General features: G+C 38.6%; 1 protein-coding gene across 4 annotated transcripts in view; it reads left to right on the forward strand.

Moving 5' to 3' along the window:
- The window catches only part of BCAR3 (BCAR3 adaptor protein, NSP family member), an 85,687-nt gene that overhangs the window by 58,735 nt on the left and 4,304 nt on the right, over window positions 1-22,648 (forward strand). For 3 of the 4 annotated variants that reach the window (XM_058842868.1, XM_058842870.1, XM_058842869.1), the window contains 4 exons: window positions 15,941-16,069; window positions 17,109-17,551; window positions 18,132-18,232; window positions 19,989-20,623. In XM_058842868.1, coding sequence (XP_058698851.1) covers window positions 15,941-16,069; window positions 17,109-17,551; window positions 18,132-18,232; window positions 19,989-20,623 — 1,308 coding nt within the window. Of the gene's footprint in view, window positions 1-5,501; window positions 5,708-15,940; window positions 16,070-17,108; window positions 17,552-18,131; window positions 18,233-19,988; window positions 20,624-22,648 lie in introns of those variants that run through there. The other variant, XM_058842871.1, reaches the window with a different exon arrangement.

Genomic DNA, 22,648 nt, shown 5'->3' on the forward strand with positions numbered 1-22,648 from the left:
TTTCTTTTTGAGTGCTACACATCCAAAATATACATCCTTTGCAGGGAGGTATTTTAGGATATTCATGAGTTTCATCAGATAATTAGCTGATGTTTTAAAGGCAGCTGTTTACCCTGGAGAGGTAACACATTTTTTTCATCTTTCCATTATATTTAGAATTGGTATAAATCTCACACAAACAAGCCCTTTACTTTGACAGGAATGGGGAGACTTTCAAAAACAGAAGTCTAAAGTTAACAATTGTCTTAATGCCTTGTTTTTATACGCAAGACAACTCTGATATGCTGACCAGCAAAGCTAGTTAGACTAATGACAGCTATGTCAGCAGGAAAGAGGAGATTGTATTATCCATAAACTGTGAACTAATTCTGAAAAAAAAGGAAATTCTTGCCTTTTCATAATTTCCTCCCCCCCCCCCCCCAAATCCAAGGAACAAATTGAAAGAAAAATAGGTGGGACATTACAAAATTATTTCATGTTTTTACATGGATTGGCAGACAGTAGGTGGAGCTCAAGAACACACTAGTTTTTGGTAGGATCAATTAAACCTGCTGGTGGATTCATAATAGGAAGGTGTCTAGTAGGAAAGCCAGACCTACTTGCCAGTTGACTTTGAAAAAATTTGATCTTTTTTAACTAAAACATATAAATCTCAAAGGTATTTGGATGTTTTAAAGTGCAAATTAGGACCTAGTAGGAAGCTCATAAGCAGGTTGGGCATTTATTTCTTGTACCTGCTGACCTGGGTTCTTGTATGAGGCAGATTTTCAAAGAGATTTATTCAAGCAGCAGTATAAACTAAATAGATGCAAATTCTGTTTTCTCACTATTCCTGTACAACTGCAGCATATTTCTGAGTCTGCCTCAGGGAACCGCGATAGAAAGGAGGAAGAAATTATTCTGACCTCTCCCACACCACACCTTGCAATGCAAACAAGGGTAATTACAACTGCAGCTCTATCTGTTGATTTATGATCAGAAGCTGTGCCAGCAACAGCATGCAGGAAGTGAGGTTATCTGAGAGAACATGAAAGAGTCAGTTCTGTTAAGAGTTGAGACAGGAATAGTAGGACATGAGATGGGACTTCACGTGCCTGTAGACATTTGAGTTAGGAACAGATAAAAGTAAGCCTTCTGACACTGTTGTCATCCCCTTTCTTCTGCTTATTCTACACTTTAACAGGTGTTCAGCTGTAAAGTTGGGCGCTACCTGTATTTGGAGGTATCTGCCCCTAGAGCTTTGTTAGAGGTGATGTGCCATATCTGCAGGACTTACTGCTAAAACTGACTGGGAGTAGGCATTGTAAAGATGTTGTTTGCAAGGACAAATTATTTCTCAGTTGTCCCGTTTCCTTGCTTTTTATTTCATTAAAAATAGCAAATAACTAGTTACGGCAAAAACTCTTATGTATTAAATGAAAAATGTTTCAAATGAAGATGTAAGTTATTTGATTTTATTTGGGTTTTTTCTTTCAAATTATATTCCTATTGTTCTTTACTACAACCCCAAAGTTGCCATTTTGTAGCCATAGGCACTCAGACCATAGTTAGGTCATGCCCTATGTAATGGGGACATATCCATGTGATGTCACTTACTCAGCAGCAGTGCTTGGGGCTGGATCTAATCAGATTTGTGCTCTTGACCCTTGTACAGTGCACCGTGCCTGCTTTCATTTACAGCTGGCTTCCTGCCTGCATTGTTTACTTCCATTTAGTGCAGTGAAATGTAAAGCATTACATGTGTTTCACTGAATATTGTTAGGCTGATTTGAATGCTTAAATGAGTAGAGCAGTGAAAAGCAAAGTGGCAACCCAACAATTCCCTCATCTAATTTAGTCTGAAATAGTTTCTCTTTCTTTAATCTGCAATCACAAATCATAATAATTCTGTGTATGAATTCTAAGCATTTCCATGACCATGACTGGTATTTGGTTCAAAATAGCCTCTTGTAGCTCAGGAGACTGTTTTGGAAACTTCAGACTGCTTGTGAGTTTTCTTGTGAGTTTTCAAGCATTTATATTTTCAAGGAGTGTGGTTGCTTTACTTGAGCCACTTAAAATCTTGAAGCCTTTTTTGTTTGTTTGTGATGAGAGAAAAAGAAAGTGACCTCTACTAAAGAAATTATCCCTGTTTTCTCTTGTTTGACCTGTACTATTAAAACAGCCTAAGAAGATTCCCTGTGAGGAGGTTCACACTATCCTGTGTGAACGCCTCAAACTCTTGCATAAGCAATGTGCTGTGAGTGGGCTGGGCACAGTTTAGGTGTGTCAAGGGAATACTGGGTAATTTAAACTAGACCATGAAAATATCCTGTATCGCTTCAGAAGCTTTGTAATAACAGATGAGGTTAGCAGAGACTCCTTAATTTCTCTTCCTAATGGGCTATTAGGAGCTCAACACAGAATGTATGTTCCAAGTGTCCTTGAACTCATGTGGCCATCAATTCTATGAACTTAAAAATCCTTTCTTACTAAGCTTATTTTATAAAAAATAATCTAGCCAGCCATCCACAGAGACAGATGAAGGGATTATCAGATAATTTAAGATTCTAGGAAGAATCTTTGAAAACAAAGAAATAAAACTGATGGTTGACCTTTTGGTGCTGGAGAACATATAAAATACATCAGTAGATTACTTAGCAGAAGGATTGTATTTGATGTTTCTGAGGTACAATAAACAGGTTTGTTTCTCATGTGCAGAATCCAAGAACCCAAAGTACCAGTAATAAATTGAAGGCCAGAAGAGTGAAAATGTGCCTAAGCCATCCTTTGTTTCTCTGAGTCAATATTTAAAAATGTAAATCTTACCTATGTATGAAGCATAATTGGAGCAGCCTGTCTTCAGTCATGATAGCCATCAGGACATACCATAATATCACACAGAGATTTTTCACATCTCTTTGAGATTCCTTCCAGTAATACTAATTGTCATATTGCTGTAACACAGTGTCTTCCAAAGGTTGTTATCCATTCATTGAGCTATCTAGGCAGAAGTCATACTAAGCTTAATAAAAAGAAAAATCCCATTAGTTTAATTTTTAAAACATTTAAAGTTTGCTATTTAAATAAAGCATCCTCTTTTCTATCAGTTGTACTGTTGATAGAAAGCATCGGCAACTGCTATATGTAATTGTACAGTATTAGTTTTAAGTTTCATTATTTCTGGCATTCTCTCAACAAATGTAATCTTTGATTCTTTACTTCATTACAGGAAATAAAGATCTGGCAGTTACCGTTTGTATTAGACTTGCCACTCCAATCCTCCTTTTTTTGAAAAGCTGGGGGGTTTTATTCTTGATGATGGATGGGAACCTTTGTTTAAATTTCAGTGTAGGTTTACACATTGATAGGTCATAGTATTCCTGTCTTTTTTTTTTCCAGCCCCATAAAGGATTCCTATTTGGAACTTCTAATTCGTTTCAGATCAGAAGTGGTCACCTTATTTTGTACGGCTAAATCAGTTGTTTCTGCTGCCAAAATAGCTAAGTCATCCTAACAGCCCTTCTTGTCACCTATTGTAGTTTGCATTGCTTGTCTTGATAGTTTCTGTTCATGGTATTGCAAGTGGAACCTTAAGTGTGTGATACTAATATTGTCTTGCTAGCATTGTAAAGCAAAACCACCCTGATGTATGCAGTCTTCAATATAATTTCCCTTTTTATCATCCCTCCCTCCTGCCCCTCCAGTTTTAAAATTAGATTAGGGTGTTATTATGAGAACTTTTGATTAATATTCTTTTAAAATATGGTACTTAATGAGATGTCCTGCCACAGTACCAGAAAATTTCAGTCAAGAAACAAGCATCACAGTTGAGGGTATTATGTTTGAAGTTTAGCAGGATATCTTTTAATCTTCTCATCTCTGACCACCTGCTAAAGCAATCCTGTGGAGTTCCTCAAAGTGGAAAAATAACTCAAAGTAAATTAAAATACGCTGTAACACAGTGCAAAGAGAAAAGGAGGGTACTTTCACATTCCTATTATATTATCTACTCATTCATTGTTTGAGTTTGTCATAAAGTACTCTTCAGCGGGACTTCATCTTCAAAGTCAGTATTTTCAGCTTCTTTTCTGGCCAATCTTACATCTTTTTTCTTGCCAGCTTTATTACTTTACAGTCCATTTAATGTTCTGTTCTTTTATTCCTACATTGTTTACCTTTTCTCAGAAAGAGTCTCTCGCATCACATCATCTACACATGGCCAAGTAGTCTGGCTACCTTTATGAGCATTGTGGGTTTGGTGCATAACCTGGAGGTGGGTACCTGCAAACCTTCCGTGGTCAGATAGGTAAGAGAACTTTACACACCACACTTCCGTGTTACCAACACTGAGGCTTCCTCTTCTTTTCAGATAGGCACTCCATCCCGTTTTCCTTGAAAGGTAATGCTCATTTTATGTCTTTTCTCAGTGCTGCTAATGTGAGATACTTGTTGCTAATGAAAAAGACAAGTAATGATTCATTTTAACCACTCATTGTGACTGATTTATTCCTAAACCAAGATCTGAAATATCTGTGACTTCTGTATTTTTTGTACCACCCAAGTAATAATTGATTGATCTCTTCAAAGTTTCTCATTCTTAAGTGTTACAGGTTGTCTTGTACCCCTCAATCCAGTCCATTTGGTTTCCTCTCACCAACTCTGTTAATTAGGCTGCTATGGAGGTGGTCTTGTCTCTCACAGTTAGCATAATTACTCAAGTTGTTTGCCTCTTTTTTTCCCTGGTTCTTGAGAGAGCCTTGAGGTATGTCAGGCAGATTCTTTGCTGATGAACAGTTTCCTGGCTGGTCAGTAAGCTATGGACTGTGCTGTCAAAGAGAATGGAATCACAGGCATAAATAAAATTGGTGCTTTTTATTTTGTTGGAATGCGTACTTTTACTTTGCTAAATCAGACATGTTCATTAAATTCAGTTCTTTCTTTCTCAAGCAGTTTGCACAATCCCATGGGACTATCACCAAGATAAAGCTGTCCACTGAGCATTTGAAACACGGAAGGTACCTTGGTTACCTGACAATGACAATGTTTACAGGGTTGGTTTCTTGCTATTTTTTTCCAAGGACTGTATCCTAAGCTTCCTAATTAAAAATAAACAGATTTTTCATTTTGTTTGGTTACTGAAGCTTTGTGCTTACAGTTGTCAAACAGTAATCAACTGCTTTTCCTCTTGGTTTTTTTTCCTTGTATGTGTGTATAACTGATGATGCAGGCAGAGATGTTGCAGGATTGAGCTGGAGCAACTGATTAAGCCTTTACCAGCACTGGGAGACAGGCATTGTAACTCAGCAAGAAGGGAAGTTTGGGTTGTGCTGATGCCTTAAACGCATCTCTGAGCCAGGGGATACCAAGATAGAGGAGCTAGGATTTCACTGGTGAGTGAAACAGATCACATGAGGATTCTGGCACTCTCTGTACAGCATGCTGGAAGCCAGCGTGCCAGCGGTCACTGAATTGATGGTATCAGCTTCAGCTGTGGAAAGTGTCCCAGACTGATACGTGAGTAGGGGGGTGTAGCAGCACTGGTAGGCAGTGGTGACACTGAAGAGCTTGCTGAATCTCAGAACACTGCTAGTAGTGACTGTTTATCTTCAGGCTTGAGGAACCACAGACAGCAGAACTGAAAATGCCGAAGGATTATAATGTTTTTCAAATGCTGATTGCAGCACTTTGCTGCTTTTATCATCGTAAGTCTATTATCAGATTCAAGGTAGGTTCTCTTTTTCAACTACAGTGTGCTAGTCAGTAATGGTTTCAGTTTTTGTTTAGAAGTGTTTGTTTTCATACCATGGTTGGGTACAGAGTGTTTCTCTTTTAAAGAACACCTTTACAATTCACTATTGTCTCAGAGAGAAGCTTAAGCAACTTGCAGTTTCATGAGCCTGAAGCTGGCTGTCTTTATGTTTAGGGACTTACTTTATGATTTGGGACTTAGTGAGGAGGATTTTAGGAAATTTTGAAGTTTTCAGTATTTAACTGATCAGACCATTTGGTTCCCTAATGTTTTTCACCTATTTAAGGAAAACACAGACAATTGTGCTCAGGAGCATAGCTGTTTTTAAAATGCTTCAGACAATTTTAGATTTGTCCTTATATTTTAGAAATTTTTTAATTGCAAGATGCACAAAATCATATACTCCTAGGAAGGTTTGGGTTGGAAGGAATCTTTAAAGGTCATCTTGTTCAAGCCCCATGCCATGGGCAGGGACATAATTTACTTTATGCAAAAATGTGCCATATACAATGTAAGTACAGGAAAAGCCTTCATAATAATTTTGAGTTACACTTACAGAAGTATCCAAGTGACTTTGGAATTGTAGTCATGTGGGGAATCTAACTACTTCTGACAATCTGAGTTACACTTAAACTTTTCAATCTTTTTATTTAACGTGTGAATTGTTCTTTAATACCATGGAGGACTTTAGTGAGGGAAGGATGTGAAGATTGCTATCTTCTGGCCATGGCTTTCAAACTTTGATGGAGGCACTTAAAAGCTGGGGACAGCAATCCCCTTCTCTCACCTTCAGTGATTTAGCCTTATAACTGTCCATTTCTGAAAGTGGGCTGTGGGGATCAGTCTTTTGGGCACTCTGAAAAAGCGATTCTGATCAGATAGACTTCTTCTGACTGGGACAGATGTCAGCAATTATCATCACAATAGAGAGCTAAATATGCTCTATTGTGTTGTAATTGATTTTCATTCTAGTTTCAAGGCTTAATTCTCCAGTTCTAGAACTTTTTAAATGACATTGGGGTTTATTGTTGGCTGTCAGAAGAGTGAGAAAACTTGTTCTTGACCATGTATATGCCCTTTGTTTAACTTGGCATGAATTTCTAATACCTAAAATAATGGTGGTGTTGTCATAGCAACTTTCCATTTAGCCTAATCCATAAAGTCTCTAGAGAAGCTGAAACATTAATACTGTTTGCTGTATGGAGAGTAAAAAATAAAACCTTTTATGTAGAAACAAATTACAGTTGGGGGTCTTTCAAAAATAATGTTCTATTTAAAGAGATTTGCAGCATTTAAAATAGATTTGAATGCATGTGTTCCAGTATGCAGATTTAGCAATAGTTAAATCTGATTAACTGCTATTTGAAGAAGTTTGGATGGTAGGGAACTGGGGTGCATTTGCTGAAGAGAAGGTGGCTGTAGGTATAGAAATAGCTGATGGTCAAATCAAGTAATGTCTTGAACCTTGGGGCCCAATGGTATGGATTCTGTGAAATGCTAAAGGGCCTAGGATATGGTGTGAACAATAAGATCGTATGAAATGAAGTAATTGGGTTTTTATTTTTTGTTATTATTATTATTTAATTTTTAAAATAATAAAGCAAAACCAGTTTGCGTAATTAGATGAAGTTAGTTCTTGGTTTTAGTAGTAATTACAAGTGTAATGCAATACCAGATTGATCATAAATAAACATGCTAAAATTCTCAACCACCCCTGAGAGATTCAGATTTTTTTCTGCATTGAGATGAATTCCTTACGTTATCCAGTTGAATTGAAAGCAGTATGTGGCCAAGCTCAGAGATGCCTTGTTGTGTCCCACCAAAGCACAGGAAGCAGTACAGCACTTGAGCATTCCTATTTTGTGGCAGTTAATTTCAGTGTGTGAAACTGAGGTCTCAACTGCAGATATTTAGTTTATTTTCCCATGTATTAATAGAAAATGTAATGCTTAGTGCAGAACATCTGAACTTGGATCAACTCATTATTCAGTCATGATGTGTCAGTACCTTTAATGATCCTATTTGGTTTTTATAGCTGTTTACTGCCAAGGTCAGCTTTTACATTGAGGGAAATAGAGAAACTTCAAGGCAAAGGGGCTTCTGTTTGTGTTTTAAAATAAGTGAAGATGAAATACTAAATTGTGACTTCTGCCACTTACAAGCCAAAATATTTTTCTTTAAATTTGCATTTTTTGGAAGAGAAGAAGTTAAGACTAAATCAGTGATAAACAGTACCTTAAATGTAGAGGTCTAAATGAATGAAATCCACTTGGCCACAATACAGGGGTTTTTTAGTACTAGTCAGTATAGTTGTCATGATCAGATAGGGAAGGGCCTTGAAGTTCAAGTATTTTCATTCTTAATTCTCTGCTATGATTCACCCTCAGCTGAAGCCGTGCAAAAGGGGAAAGCCACTCCAATTATCAGGACTGCCAAGTTTTGTAACTTCCAGCATGTTGATGTAGCACATTAGTGAGTAATGTACTAATGCCATGAATGTGATGTGCGTAAGAAGCCTTTTATAAGCAGCTACTTACTGCAAGTGCCATCTCTTATCTTGGGTGAATTGCAAACACTTTTTATAGATAGTAGATCTTAATATTTCTTCAGTGTGTGATGATCTAAATCTGTTCACTGGCATCCTCAGGCTTCATATATCCAGTTTCAGCATATATATGGAGGCAGTTGGATTTGATAACACGTGAGTTACATGTAATCACCCCTCAGCATTATCAGGCTGCCTTTTCAATGTTAGATTTGTTATTGTTGGAGAGGGAAAGATGTGAAAACACTGGCTGCTCAAAATTATGTGAAGTTTTTTTTAACTCCCCGAACTTTGATTTCCCATTGTCTTGTTGCTGAGTTTGAGTTTTGATGAGTCAAAATTTTTTTGGATGAGTCAAAAATTCTTTTCAATTTCCCATGGTGATTTTATAGTTACACTGCAGCAAAAGTTTGGTTATCTTCTGTCATAAATACGTAGATAGCTCAGGGTCCACTGGTACTCAGTAAGTGACTTCTTTTGGATGGGAATGGGAATATTCTTCAGTAGGTATTTACGCATTTAACTTCTTTGTAGTATCTATTTTTTAGGTATGTCTCCAATAAAAACAAACAAAAAACCCTACGTAACTGCTAACATAATTTACATTTGGAAAAGCAAATCCCTAGGGTCACTGAGTGGGAGATTATGATTTGACTAACACTCAACTGAGGATTTCTCAGGATCTGTATTCCAGAAACAAAACTCTCCTAGCTCTGAATGCGATTACGTAGAAATGTAAGGATTTGTTATAAGTGTGGTGGTGTAGTGGAAAATGGTTATTGAATCCACTAGAATTAAGTTTTCCTATTACCTTCACTTAACATTAAGCTGATCTTTGTACAAAAAGAACTTTCTTTAGTTCCCTCATTCTAAATAAGCATCTTACTTATTAGTTGTCATGATTTGAGCCCAGCTGGCAGCTACACACCACGCAGCCACTCACCCACCCCACCCTGTCCCAGCGCCTGGGGGAATAGAGAGGAGAATCAAAACTAAAACTTCCAGGTTGACAAAAGAACAGTTTATTAATTGAAATGAAGTAAAATATAATCACACTAGTAAATAAGAATAATGGTAACAAAGGAAAAAAGCACGAGCGATGCACAATGCAGTTGTTCACCACCCACTGACTGATGTCAGACCCTGTCCCTGAACTCCTATCAGCCCTGCTTCAAGGTAATTCCCTGTTGTGTATACTGGGCATGATGTTCTGTGGTGTGGAATATCTCTTTGGCCAATCCAGGTCACCTGTCATGGCTGTGCTCCCTCCCAGCTTTTTGTGCACTGCCTCATTGGCACAGCATGAGACACAAAAAGAGTCCTTCACTTAGGATAAACATGACTTAGCAACAACCAAAACATCAGAGTATTATCAACATTGAATCCAAAACACTGCACTGTACCAGCTACTGAGAGGAAATTAACTCTATGACAGCCAAAACCAGAAGAAATTGGCCACTTTTCTGTGACTGCCAGGCAACTTTTGTTGTTTATAGTCGCAGAGTGAGAACATGCACATGTTGGAGTTCATCTGATTTTAAAGAGACATTGCAGTCATGGGGAAAGTTTTCATGATAATTTGTTATCTTTTCATCATTAACCTCAAAAGTTGTCACCAGTGCATGCAGAAATCTTGTGGCTTCAAAATTGCCTTTCTCCTGTATTAATTAATCTTCTCTGAGTAAATGACCCATTCTTTACCTCCTCTTATTTAGCACAGCACTTGCTATAGTCCCATGTGAACTTTGTGCCCCCTGGAAGGTTAGAGAAAGCTGTCTCTGTGAAGAACATTGCACCAGCTATGGTTCAGTTTCCAAGTTAATCAGAAAATGGATTCCTGTGTTTAGAACGCCCTTTTTCCTGTTAGTTCTTTCTCAAAAAAAAAAAAAAAAATCAAAAATCACTGTCTGTGTTTTTGTTTTGTAAGGCCTTAACCAATGATGCTGCTTTTCTGTACAGGAGAAAATAAGACAAAAATGTTTCTGAGCAATATTGGAGCATTTGGTTCTGCATGCAAATGCTCAGTGCAAGTATGTTGTGTTTGGTGGCCAGTTAGTAGAGTTATAAGTAAAATTATATACACTGTATTCATTAAAACATCTTATAAATTCATGTAATTGTATATTTTTAAGTGCTTGTATTCATAGTTCCAGATAAGCAGTCTGCTTAGGATCACAAGGACAAAGGATTAAAGACTGAAAGAATCTCTGCAGCCTGTAAATTATAGATTGATCCAGAAATGGAACTTTGAATCCATGAATAAAATGTTCATTTTCTGTATGAACAAATTGATTGCTCTCTAGCGGCTTGGAATTAGAGGAGTTTCATTCTTCTTCAATTTTCCAGATGTTTTTGATGTTTGGTGTCTGTGTTCTCCCTTCTTTCTTGTTTCATATCTTTGTCTTCCCTCTTGGTATTTCCTGTTTTTGCCCCAGCATCCCCTTCATATTTTCTGTTGATTGTCTTTCTGTTAAATTATCCCCTTGGCTAAAAGCTATATCAATCTCACAAAATTTAAGTTTTTCATTAATCATAAATGTCACATTTTGTCATTTGTTTGAAGGCTCTGTAGGACCTAGTGATTTTAGTCAGTCACAGTTCAGCATTTATGGTGTACTTAGGCAAACATAGCAGGCCTCCAGTGTTCCAGAAAAGATGGATTTGTGAGAAATCTTAAATAGCTTTGGTTGAGATGGATTCAGTACATTTATTTAAACTTTAAACAAAGTACTAAAATTTTGGGAAAGGTATGGACTGGACTTTCTTCCTTAGTCAGATCACACTTCAGTTTTCACAAAACTGTTCTCATTTATCTCTAATAACCATCTCTTCTCTTTTTCTCTTTTTCCTGAAACCTTCAAGGCAACAGGAAATCAGTTATGTCCAAGGCTGCCTGTTGTGCTCATTTAACTGTTACCTGGCAGAGCTGTGCAAAGCACCAGGAAGTAATTGAGATTGGATGGGAATGTGGGCCCCTCTAGTCTGGTACCTGTAACAGGCCTTGGCTGTGCTTTGCATAAATAATACTTTGCCAGGAGGATACAGAGATGATGTGAATTTTTGCTTTATCTGAACCAAATGAGGGGATCTAGAATGACAGATTTTGGACCACTTCCAGTGTCTAAAATTAAAAGCCTTTCTCTCATAATTCAAATTGTTTTAGGAAAAAAAAAAAAAAAGAAGAAAAATTCAAAAACCCCACAACTGAACAAAAATGCCAAAACAATAAACCAAATACATCATCACCTGAGAGAGGAATGAATTATTAACGATACAGAAATAACTGTGGGACTTCTCTCTTGTTTACTACCAACCTCATACAGTAGATTATTCAACACAATCTAATATGATAAATTCTGCTAGGATGGTTAACACAAGTTTGCTATAGCAAGTTGCCTTTGGAGAGTGCCAAACATTCACATGAAAGTAACCTCATGAATGCTTAAACAGCAGATTATTGTGAGAAAGTCCCATTAAAATACATTCACAAATTTCAGAGGCACAGCATATTGTGGTAGGTAGGTCAAGTCCTCTTCAAATTTGCCCTAAATAAGATCATAGTTTGATGTTTTATTTCTTTAAACTTTGATATTTTCCAGGTTTTGGTAGACTAGATTAACATTTGCCTGGAAAAAAAAATAGAGTAATATGTAACATTAAGGATAGCTTGTTACATCTGTAAGCACAATTTGCTATTAGATAATGTCCCTGAAGTGGAAATCCTTTGTGAAATATAATAAACTGCCAAGGGGTTTTTTAGTTTATAACTACTGACTGATTTTTTTCCTCCTTCCAAAGTCTTGGCTCTCTAGGTTTTCCATCGTGTATGTAAGTAGAATTGAGAGGTTTTGATGGAGGCTAATAATATTGTATTGCTAGGTGGTTATGTATTTTTATTTTAAGGACCTGTTCACAAAAACTCAGCATGGCAGAAATATCTTAAAATAGTACCAGGGCTGGAAACAATGCAAGTGAAATGTGAACAAACAGTTCTGGAAAGCACACACTTACGGGGAGTTCTTTGTAGGCCAGGAAAAGCATTTGTGTTAGAAAACAGTTCTGCTGACTTGATTTGCTTTTTATTCCAGGGATATCTGACAGGGTTGTTAATATTGAAGATCTCATAATGTATAACTGGAAGCTTCCCTGTGTTGCTTCAACCATGCTTTGTTGCAAAATACATGGAAGTCTTTAATTTTTCCTTAGATTATTTTAAAATTCCTTTTTACCATCCACTTCACTATCTAGCTGTAAATGTAAATTCAGCCATTGAGTAGGAGCCAACAAAGTGTCTTAAGGCAAAGAAATAAAACAAGGAGATACTGCTAAATGAAGATTTGTCAGGATGAGGTTAGTGTAAATTTGCAGCCTACCATTGTTGCCCATTAACTTTTGGGTTCCATTGGGAAATGAGGCTGAAGCATCTGCATCATGCTATGTGGAATGTCACCTTTCTTTTGAGAGAAAGCCCATTGGCATAGCTGATCGTGTTGTAAGCCTACCCTCTTCTTTATTTCCAGGCTCACATGCTTGCGCTGGCTGTGCCTGGAGTGATTTTTGAGCCTTTCATGATGTGAAGTTCAGTGTATGCAGAGATTCTTGCAGAGCAGAGACCTTGGGTGTAGTGTTTAGCATAGAAAGGTATTGGCTGGTGAGATTACAGACAGTTCATCAGTCTGTATTCTCAGTCATAATTCTCCTTTAGTAGGTTCTATAAGAATCAGTTTCAGTGAACAAAAAACTGTCCAGGAAGACATGCTATTACTAAACTTGCTTACCTAGGCAGTTTTCCCCTTATGTATCCTGGGATTTGTGCTAGCCACTGGAGCTCTTTCACTAAGTTCTGAGATGCATTAAGGTTATTTAAGCACGTTTGCTCCATCTCAGGAGATGTCTGACCTCTCTGGCAATTGGAGAATGTATTCCATGTGGTCGACCATGGTAGAGAGGATTTTTAACAAACCAATAATTATGAAAGTTAATGATTTAATTGGTTTGGATTCCTTTTTTTTTTTTTTTTTTTGCTGTGTTGTAAGATGTGGTTCAAGTTCAATTTGTGTCTCATTAACTTCATTTGAGTAATGGAAAATCCATTCAACCACCAGAAGACATTCTAGGTTTCTATGCTGTATTTGTAATTAATGTGTATCTCTAAGTGGATCATCCTGGTATTTTTAAGATAATTCATTTCAGTACCATGGATGAAACCAATCCATTTCATCCTGTATAGGTCTTTGGTAGAGACCTATAGTTCTTTTTGTTGGATAAATGTATAACTCTCCTAAGCAAATTCAGTTACTGCCTTTGAATCCTATAGTCTGTTCTATTTTCAATAGCTCTGCCTACCACTGAGATACAGTGAGATGCTTTTGGAAAGATGGTAACAATTTCTATAGCAGCTTTGGGTCCTTTAAGACCTCTTTTCAGTCAAAAGCATCTTTTGAAACCTTAAATAAAATTCACATTAAAGCAGTAGTTCTTCTCAGAAGATCAGCAAAACACACAGCTGTATCTTTAAGATCTTGTTACACCATTGCAGCTGGATGTTTTTGTTTACCCTGGAGGGAGTATTTTAAAAGTTCTCCAGCTACTTCCTTGTGCAGTCAGGGGAAAAGGTGCTTTTGAAAAGCCTCAGCTCAATTTGTGTGCTCTTTACCTTCAGCTTGTGTAGATGCTATAATACTTGCTATCGTTCTCTAAGACGTGGCAGTGAAAGGGCTGTTAATTTTAGAATCGTTGCCAGTGAGCTTTAAATGGGTTCCCAGCCATTTAAGTTGGGAAATAACAAGTGGTAGGCGTGTGCCAGAGGTCCTTCACCTGTGCTGATCTGATAGGTCACAAGGGTTTGGAGTGGAGGGGGCATTTTTGGCCTTCTTTATGTTTTGACACTTCAATATGCTTTTGGACTTCAGTTCTCAACAAGCCTCTTCTGTGACTTCTTGTACATTCAGTGAAGGTTTCTTTTTTAATGGCATGGTTTCTTTCTGCACAGTCTTCTATAAAGCTTGGAAGGAGTTGATGCAAAACCTTAATGTACAAAAGCACAAAGAATTTGCTCCTTGATGAAAGTGCTTGTCCATTTTGAACCAGACTTGTATGAATAAATAACACCCTATTCTGGTTCACAGAAGGGAAACTAAGGTGAAAAGTGATTCTTTACCAGGTTGTTTTTATCTTCTGCCTTTCTATGTTAGCTACTAGTGTTTGTCTAAGAGAAGCCTTAGTTTTCTCTGAGAAAAGCAGAGAGAAGAGGAGAATTTATCTCAGAATTTCTTTGGGTTCCCAGCATGTTTAAATTACCTTGGCAGCAGGATGCCTCCTCTGGCATTATTCCACCAAAAATCTGCTGTCTGGTAATCTGTTGTAATTCAGTCTGCCTGAAATTGCAGGGAGGTTAGTTAAAAGAAGTGTTAAATGTGTGCCACCTGCTCCCACAGTTAAGTGCTGTGAGTATTCACTGTGAAGAAGAAAAAGCTAGAGAGAGCAGTGTTTATGGAAAGAACAGGAATTGGTGGGAAAGCCTTCCCAGTTCTTTTTAAAATAATGTGTGTGTTCCTTATTTTCATCAGTGTGTCAATTAAAAGAACCCGTGAGCTTTGTCTCATGTCCAGACCTAAGAAAAAAATCCATAACACATGGGAGCAAAATGCTGCATTTTGTTGGAGGCCCCCTCTCTCTCTCCCCTTATCCCTCTCTTTTTTTTTTTTTTAATGGTCTTTCTCTGAAGAGAGGGTATACTCTGATTCTTTGATCAGTGTAGAACATATTCTCAGGCTTTTGAAACTTTTCAGCACAACAAAGATGGGCTGGAGTCCCAGCCCTTGGAGAATGAAAGGAAGTCCAGAGTATTTCCCTCCTCTGAGTGCTTATGAAAGAGAACGTGGCTACTCCAGAGAAGACCCTGCAGCTCACTCTGAGCAGTGCTGCATCCATAAGGACTAGTGAGCCAGAGTGGGCCAGCATGAAAGCTGTGCCCTAGAGGAGATGAAGACAAGAAATTTTCCAGAAAATCTTACAGTAGTTTGTATAGTGATGATGGAGATATCTCCAAGCAAAACTCATGCCTTTTGTGCTAAGGGGCAACAAGAGCTTTTGTCCTTTAGAAAAGGAACATCTTGGATGTGCAGATTTAGTGACCATTAGGAGTAAGCGCCTTAAGATTGAAATTTTCCTTTGGCAGATTGGTTCTTTGGCAACAGAAATATTGAACAACCAAGTATGTCCAGCTTAGCCTGTCTTGATGCTTTTGGAATGTTCCTAACTAGATGGGTTCAAAGGGGGCTGCTGGGAAAGAATCTAAATTTAAAATATAAGTTTTAAACAGGAGGAAGAATATTGGAGCAGGGCATTTGGGTCCAGCTCCGTTTTTTTGGATATAGCTTCTTCTTGGAAAAAGGAAGTAAGAGAAGTGACTTTGTAGGTGTGTCATTATTAGTTTGGTGTACAGGCAGAACACTTTGCTCCGTTCCATGCGGTGTAGAACAATCACATGTTATCTCACAGAATGCTGGGGTTTGCAAATACAATCTAGAGAGCAAAGCCAAGCCAGCCTGCTGAAAGCAGCACCTGCATTCCAGTGCAGGTCATATGATGGAAGTTATAACCCAGGTAAAATGTTAATCACTAAACTTGGCACAGTTGAAGCTTTTAATCTTTTATTGCAGTTTTCTAGGGAGAGGCAAGTTATGGACAACAGCCCGGAAAAACTGAAGAAGGAGTTAGAGGAAGAACTGCAACTGAGCAGTGAAGACTTGCGTAGCCATGCCTGGTACCACGGACGTATTCCTCGGCAGGTAGGTGGACTTGGCATTGCCAAGTGTGCTTTGAGCTTTTACAGGCAAGCAGAATTTCACTGATGTGCTGCACACATCTCTGATACCTGAATTAATTTAGTAGGAACATAGTGCCTGTTTGTATGAAAGCTGTGGTATATATCACAGCTTGGCATTAAATGAGGCTGAGGAAGGATTCAGGGCAGACTCTGGTGGAAAATAGATACATTTCAGGATTTTTGTGCACTGTATAAATCTGGAAATGGAATTTAAACTTTGTATAAGAACATTGTGATCATATATTGTTTAGAGAACTGACATTAATTTGGTTCAGTATTCTTAATGAAAGTTAAATTGTTGCTTATTTTCTCTCTTGCGCTTGGAACTTGGGGGAGAGGGGGGAAAGAAACGCAACAAAATCAATTCAGTCACTCGCCTTTAGATCAGATCAAACGCAGTTACAAACACGGTAAGGCTGAGGTTGGATCAGAGCTTCCAGAGCCGCTGGAGCTCCCCCTGCGGGCCTCCCTCAGCCCCAGGGCAGGGCCAGCTCAGCTGCCCCGCCGCTGTCTCTGGGCGTCCTTTTTATCACATGAAACTACTAACTCAAAACAGAAAAACTAGATGTCTCTGACTCTTCCTAGTCACTAGTATTTACATAGTTCACAAAGAATAAAAGGGCAGAATCCAGAATCTTGTGCTAATGGCTTCTAAACTTCAGTGTGAATCTATATTCAGATGCTTTAAACTTAAATTCCTGGGTCACTGCTTTCCCTTCATGCCTTATTTTCTATTAGCAAACTAGAGGAAATACACGTGCAAAAGTGGGTCTGTTCTGGCTGCTGGCTCCTTCCAAGAAGCCCTTTCAGATCTCTGTTGTGGGATGAGCTTTTAATTAAGAATTGGAGACATCATTCTTCTACCACACTTCACACTTTTCTTTGTGGCTTTGTGTATCCTCCCAGAGTAGACAAATTAATTCCTGTGTTTAAGAATATTTTGTTGTATTGTTTTCTGATTCTGAGAGTAATTTTTTTTGTATAATTCTTTTTCCTCAAAGGTGGCAGAAGGCCTAGTTCAGAGAGATGGAGATTTTCTGATTAGGGATTCTCTCTCCAGTCCTGGGAACTTTGTTCTTACAAGTCAGTGGAAAAATACCCCTCAGCATTTTAAAATCAACAAAACAGTCCTAAGACTCAATGAAGCCTACTGTCGTGTTCAGTATCAGTTTGAACTGGAAAGTTTTGACACTATCCCTGGCTTAGTTAGGTACTATGTTGGGAATCGCACGCCAATATCAAAGCAGAGTGGAGCAATTATTTTTCAGCCTATCAACAGGACTGTGCCTCTCAGGTGTCTGGAAGAAAAATATGGTGTAACTTCAGTCCAGCAAAAAGAGCCAAACACCCCTGAAGGAAAAGTGGAAACTGCAAAAAGGCTGAGTCTTGGTATATCCAGCATGCAATCCCCGGAGCAGAGCATACCCAGAGGAAATCTTTTGAGGTACCTTAATTTTGCTGTCCTTATGGAAGGAAATGGAGTAAAGTGTATCAGATCCTAGTGGAGGTGATGTGAGGTTTCACTCTGATTTGAGATGGAAGACTAGGCGTGAGTATTTGCTGACTTTAGCAAAGGATCAGCAAATCCACAAAGTGAGAGCAAATGTGGACTCTGGAAGCACAACAGCACTGCAGTGACTTGGCAAATCTTGAACCATGTGAGACAAAGGATTAAAATAACATCTTGCTGCTGCTCCAGAGAAGTCTGTTTTTTCCATAGTTGACTTCTGAAATAAAAACTCCCGAGTGTGGGATAATGGATCCTAATTTCAGTGTCCAAATCAAATGTTCCATTAGAAAGGAAATACCTTCATAAATGCTGCAGGGTGACATATGGTATAGCCCATTTCACTACCACTACAACAGCAGTTTATGAATGAATGAAGTACCTTTTGTTATCATAAGCTGCCCAAGTGGAAAGCTAATGATCCTTGCACTGGTTATGATATATCCTGGCAGTTAGATATGTATTTTAATTGCTGCATATATTGATACGTTTTTGTTTGCATTTTTGTTTACCCTAGAAACAAAGAAAAAAGTGGTAGCCAGCCATCTAGTTTGGATCATGTTCTGGAGAAAAGATTCCCTTTAAAGGCTCACCAGTCAGAGAGCTATCTGCTGATAGGTATGTTTTGTAATTAGAAGTTTCATGCTTAGAATCGGTGTGTGTCCAGGTGGTCTGTTACTCTTCAGACCAAAGTGAGACTGCTGAATGTTCTGAGTACTGTAAATATATGAAATTTAATGGCCACTGTAAGCTGTGTTAATCACTGCTTCTCTTCAAGTCACTGGAACAGGATTTTTATTTACAATGCACCAGTTAATTGAGAACCTTAGCACACAACTCTGTAGGCTTCCACACCAAAAAAATGACAGCTACGGTTTGCATTAATACAATTTTTGATAGTAATACCTTTCCTCACTTGTACGTGACAAGAACGGACTAGTTCTTTTCATGTCTTTCTGACAAAACTTTATTAAGTAGAAGGGGTGTTTCATGGAAATTTGGGTAACCACTTTTTCTCAGGGTAAACTATGCAGATGAGGTAATGTTCCTCACTAGGCAAAAAACACTACCATGGCTTTTGTACACAGTTCTGTTCTTTAGTCTCCCCCAATCTCTCTACCCTCCATCCCTTTTGCTTTTTGTTCCTTTTGCTGCTGTCTGGTTCCATGGTCACTATCATCCTAAGCAAGGGATCTAGGTTGTGACAACACAGAACAGTTGCTGATTGGGGAATTTTATTTCTCAGATTCTTTGAAGGTTTAAGCAATTGTTTCCATAGTAACACACCTGTATATAGAGGCTTGCAATAATGCATCACTTCCCATGCAGACAAACTAGTATTGACTTCCAAGGCTGCTCATTTTGAACATGGTACTGTTAAAATTTTTCTTGTCATGTAGGAAGAGTTCTCATGACAAAGAGAATATTAAGTATTTGTACAGTGAGACTGTATTTTGATAGAGTGTGCTCCTGTGTTTTAACTGTGGGATGTACAGACATTTATAAGGCATGCTTCTCTCCCTCTATAGTTGAATTGATTATTCCAATCAGTGGCCTGTAGATACTTTTGTTTTGGTACTACAACAGCCTGAAGAGTTCTGCTGTGCATTTTGTCATAGGATCCTTTGAGCAGGTCCTGTTATCATATTGCCTGTAATTTGGAATTTTTGTTTTATATCTGTAATCGAGCGGTAACACCTGTACAATGCAACTGACCACTTTGCTGTAGATAACCGCAAATGTGCCAAGAATTGCAGATTGGGAATGTCTGACACAGGACAATCCCATATCAGATGCTGAGGTTTGCATATGCAATGAGTACAGGATGAAGCCTAAATACACAGAAGTATATGGAACCAGCTCTTCAAACTAGCTCTGTTTCACAAAAAGATTCAGATTTCTGAAGTTCATTCCTTCCATACCTTAGTTCAGGCTCAGGCATGACTTTGGGAAGTTTTGCTTTCATCTCAAACTTGTCCTTCTCAGAAATGACTCATCTTTTTATGTGATGCAGCTGGAAGTCACTGTTTTTATAGCCTAGATCAGGTTACAAAGAAACCTCCTATTCCAAGCCATGGAGGCCATCCAGCTCTGACAGGATAGCCTATGTATGCAGGAGAGACTGGAATTATTGTCAGCATTACCACAGAATAATACTATGGTGCAGCTGTTCCATGTATTTGGGATTTTGGGAGGATCAGCAAGTGAATGGAATTTGCTGGCTAGGTCATTCCTCAAAATATATGATTTTGCCAGCAAATAATTGACATGATCTGACATTATCCTTAGGAAATAGCATTAGGAGATGAGCCCTGGCACAGGCACCAGGAATTGTATGTATTTTGGCCTTCTAAAACACTGTTTTCCCCTGCAGGTTCAAGACATCCATCTCGATTACCTGAAGCAGATGCAAACTCCTGTCCCAGCTCACCTGCATTTAGAACAGGCAGTGAACCATCTCTAAGCCCCACAGTTATTCAGAAAGTCACCTCAGAGTCACAGCTAGGGGAAGCTCTGAGAGGATCAGACAGTCAGCTCTGTCCAAAGCCTCCACCTAAACCCAGCAAAGCACCCCTGATGAAGCCCCCAGATTCTGCTTTGGCTTCCCACAGCTCTGAAGGACACTATTGTGAACTAAACCCTGACAGACATCCTACAGCAGCAAATCAACACTTGTGTCAGAAAAACAGCTATGTGGAACATATGCTGCGGAAGGAGAGGGCAATATTCAGGAACTCTGAAACAAGCTATTTGATCCTTGATGAAGATCCTACAATGAGCCCTGCAGATCCTTTAGAAGCTTCAACTCAGATGGCTGAAGAAGACAGCATCTTTTCTGCACCTGTTTATGAGACAGTGTCTAGTTTTAAACCAAATGATTTTGAATCCAAACTACTTCCTCCTGAAAACAAGCCATTGGAAACATCCATGTTAAGAAGAGTTAAGGAGCTTTTCACCAACAATAACCCAAAGATTATTGCACAGCATATTCTTAGAATGGACTGCAAGGTAAAAAAAAAGATCATGCATTTTATTTTATATTCTACCAGTTCAGACTTTTTAAAGAACTGATCTGAAAAGAATAATGGGTAGATTTGCATGTTTGTATTGCTTGCAGGAACTTTTAGGGTGTTTGTTTTTCATTTGAAGAATAAGAATGTTCACAAACTCTTTGGACTAAAGGTCTCTTATCATGCTTGACTTTAGACTCAAATTCTCAAAGTTCCATATGTCTTTGAAATGTCCTATCAGTTGCTGCATACCCGTGATTGGAGGACGAGCTCTCTATGCTCTAAAGCACTGTGGGGAAAACTGCTCATGACAGGAAATAGCTCGGTAAGGGCAAAGTGCAGGCAGACACTACCTGGTTGCCACATGGCCATTATATACAATGTTCAGTGGAGCAAAATACATTTGAACTACTTAAACCAGCTGCTCTTCTAATCTTTGAGTTCCTCTCTTACAGCTGGATAGGTGCTGTGGGAAAATAGCTATCAGTGCTTTTCTCTCCTGTGAGAGAAGTGTGCTAGTGGAATTGCTTAAAAGGATGTAAAATACACAAAGAACTATTTTTCACATTGTAGACTCTGGTCAGCTGCCAGGGCTTGGAGATCAGCTAATGGATCAGAAAGACAGGAGAATAATCTAATGAGATGATGACTTTGTGTAATGAAAGAAATGTAACTGCAGTTAAATCTGCATGACTTTGCTGGCATGACTGAGTGCTGTACCTGCTGCAGAGCAGCTACAGGAACCAAATGGTATGGTGGGTATCTAACCCCTGCAAGCTTTGTTGGGCTTTGGTGGTTTTAGTCTTTTTAAGAGTTTGAGAAGCAAAGCACATAGCTACTTACTGGGCAACTCCATTGCAGACAGGAAAGGAAGTGGGAGTGGTGATGCTCCAGAAGCACAGCAGTAGCACTCTGCTGCTGCTGCTGCACTGACAGACACCCAAGGTCTGAGGAGGGGGCAGTTCCCTGGAGCAGCCAAGTACGAGTCCTGACAGGTGCTGGGGGCCTGCCAACAGCAAACACAGCTTTTTCTTTCCTCAGTAGCACTGTTGGCTGCTGCTAAGTGAGGCTTCATGCAGACAAGGTGACTCAGAGCAACTCAGCTCCACAGCTGCTCACTCTTCTCAGAAGTGGTAGATCGAGGTTTCTTTACTATGGTTCCAAGAATATAAACAGCATTCACTAACGTTTTAGTTCCAAAATTCACTTTTTCCTTCCTTCCTTCAACTTAATAACTAAATTATTTTTAATATATTGTTAGAGTGTGTTGCTTGAAGGCATAGGATATGCATACCATAGAGAAGTAGTGAGTTTATATATATGTATGTATATAATATTCAATTATCTCATTATTAGACTCCTTATTTTAAATACTGTAAACTTTGCAATGGAGCTAAGGCACCAAGTAGCCTGTTAGAATTAATTAAGAGTCATTTGAGGGCTTTGTAGAAACAGATTTTTGGATTTTGGAGCAGGAACAGAAACTAGCTGGGACAGGTAAAGCAGTCTGTTTGATGTTCACCTCCAAGTGCTGAGCCAGTGCCTGTCATTTACTAGCAACTTGTTGCATAGACTGCACCGATAAGAACTGCATGATGCAATGAGATTGGCCTGTGAGTTGGGCCAGAATGAAGGCTTTGTACTGAGATCCCAGGCTAAAGTTCACATGTCCTCTGTGTCATCAGTAGTAGTTCAGTTTGTCTCTTAAATAATAACATTTCAAATAAAGAATCACCCATATTGTAGGTGATGAGGTGTCTGCCACTTGCATACCTGTGATGGAATAGCAATCCATGTCTCCAGGGGATTCATATAACTCCTGCTTCCCTAGAAGTTAAACAGGTTTTTCTACAGTGCTGTTTTGTACTGGAGGGGCTTGTTGTGCAGCCCACATTGCTTTCAAAGTTTCATAGCCAAAAAAGCCTGCTGATGGGTGTATCAGAAAATTGCAGGCAGATTGGTTTGTAAATATGTCAACATACAGGCCTTAAAACAGCAGATAATCTTACACCATCATATTAAT

The sequence above is a fragment of the Poecile atricapillus genome, chromosome 7 (genome assembly GCF_030490865.1).
Source record: "Poecile atricapillus isolate bPoeAtr1 chromosome 7, bPoeAtr1.hap1, whole genome shotgun sequence".
In the NCBI taxonomy this organism is placed as follows: Eukaryota; Metazoa; Chordata; class Aves; order Passeriformes; family Paridae; genus Poecile; species Poecile atricapillus.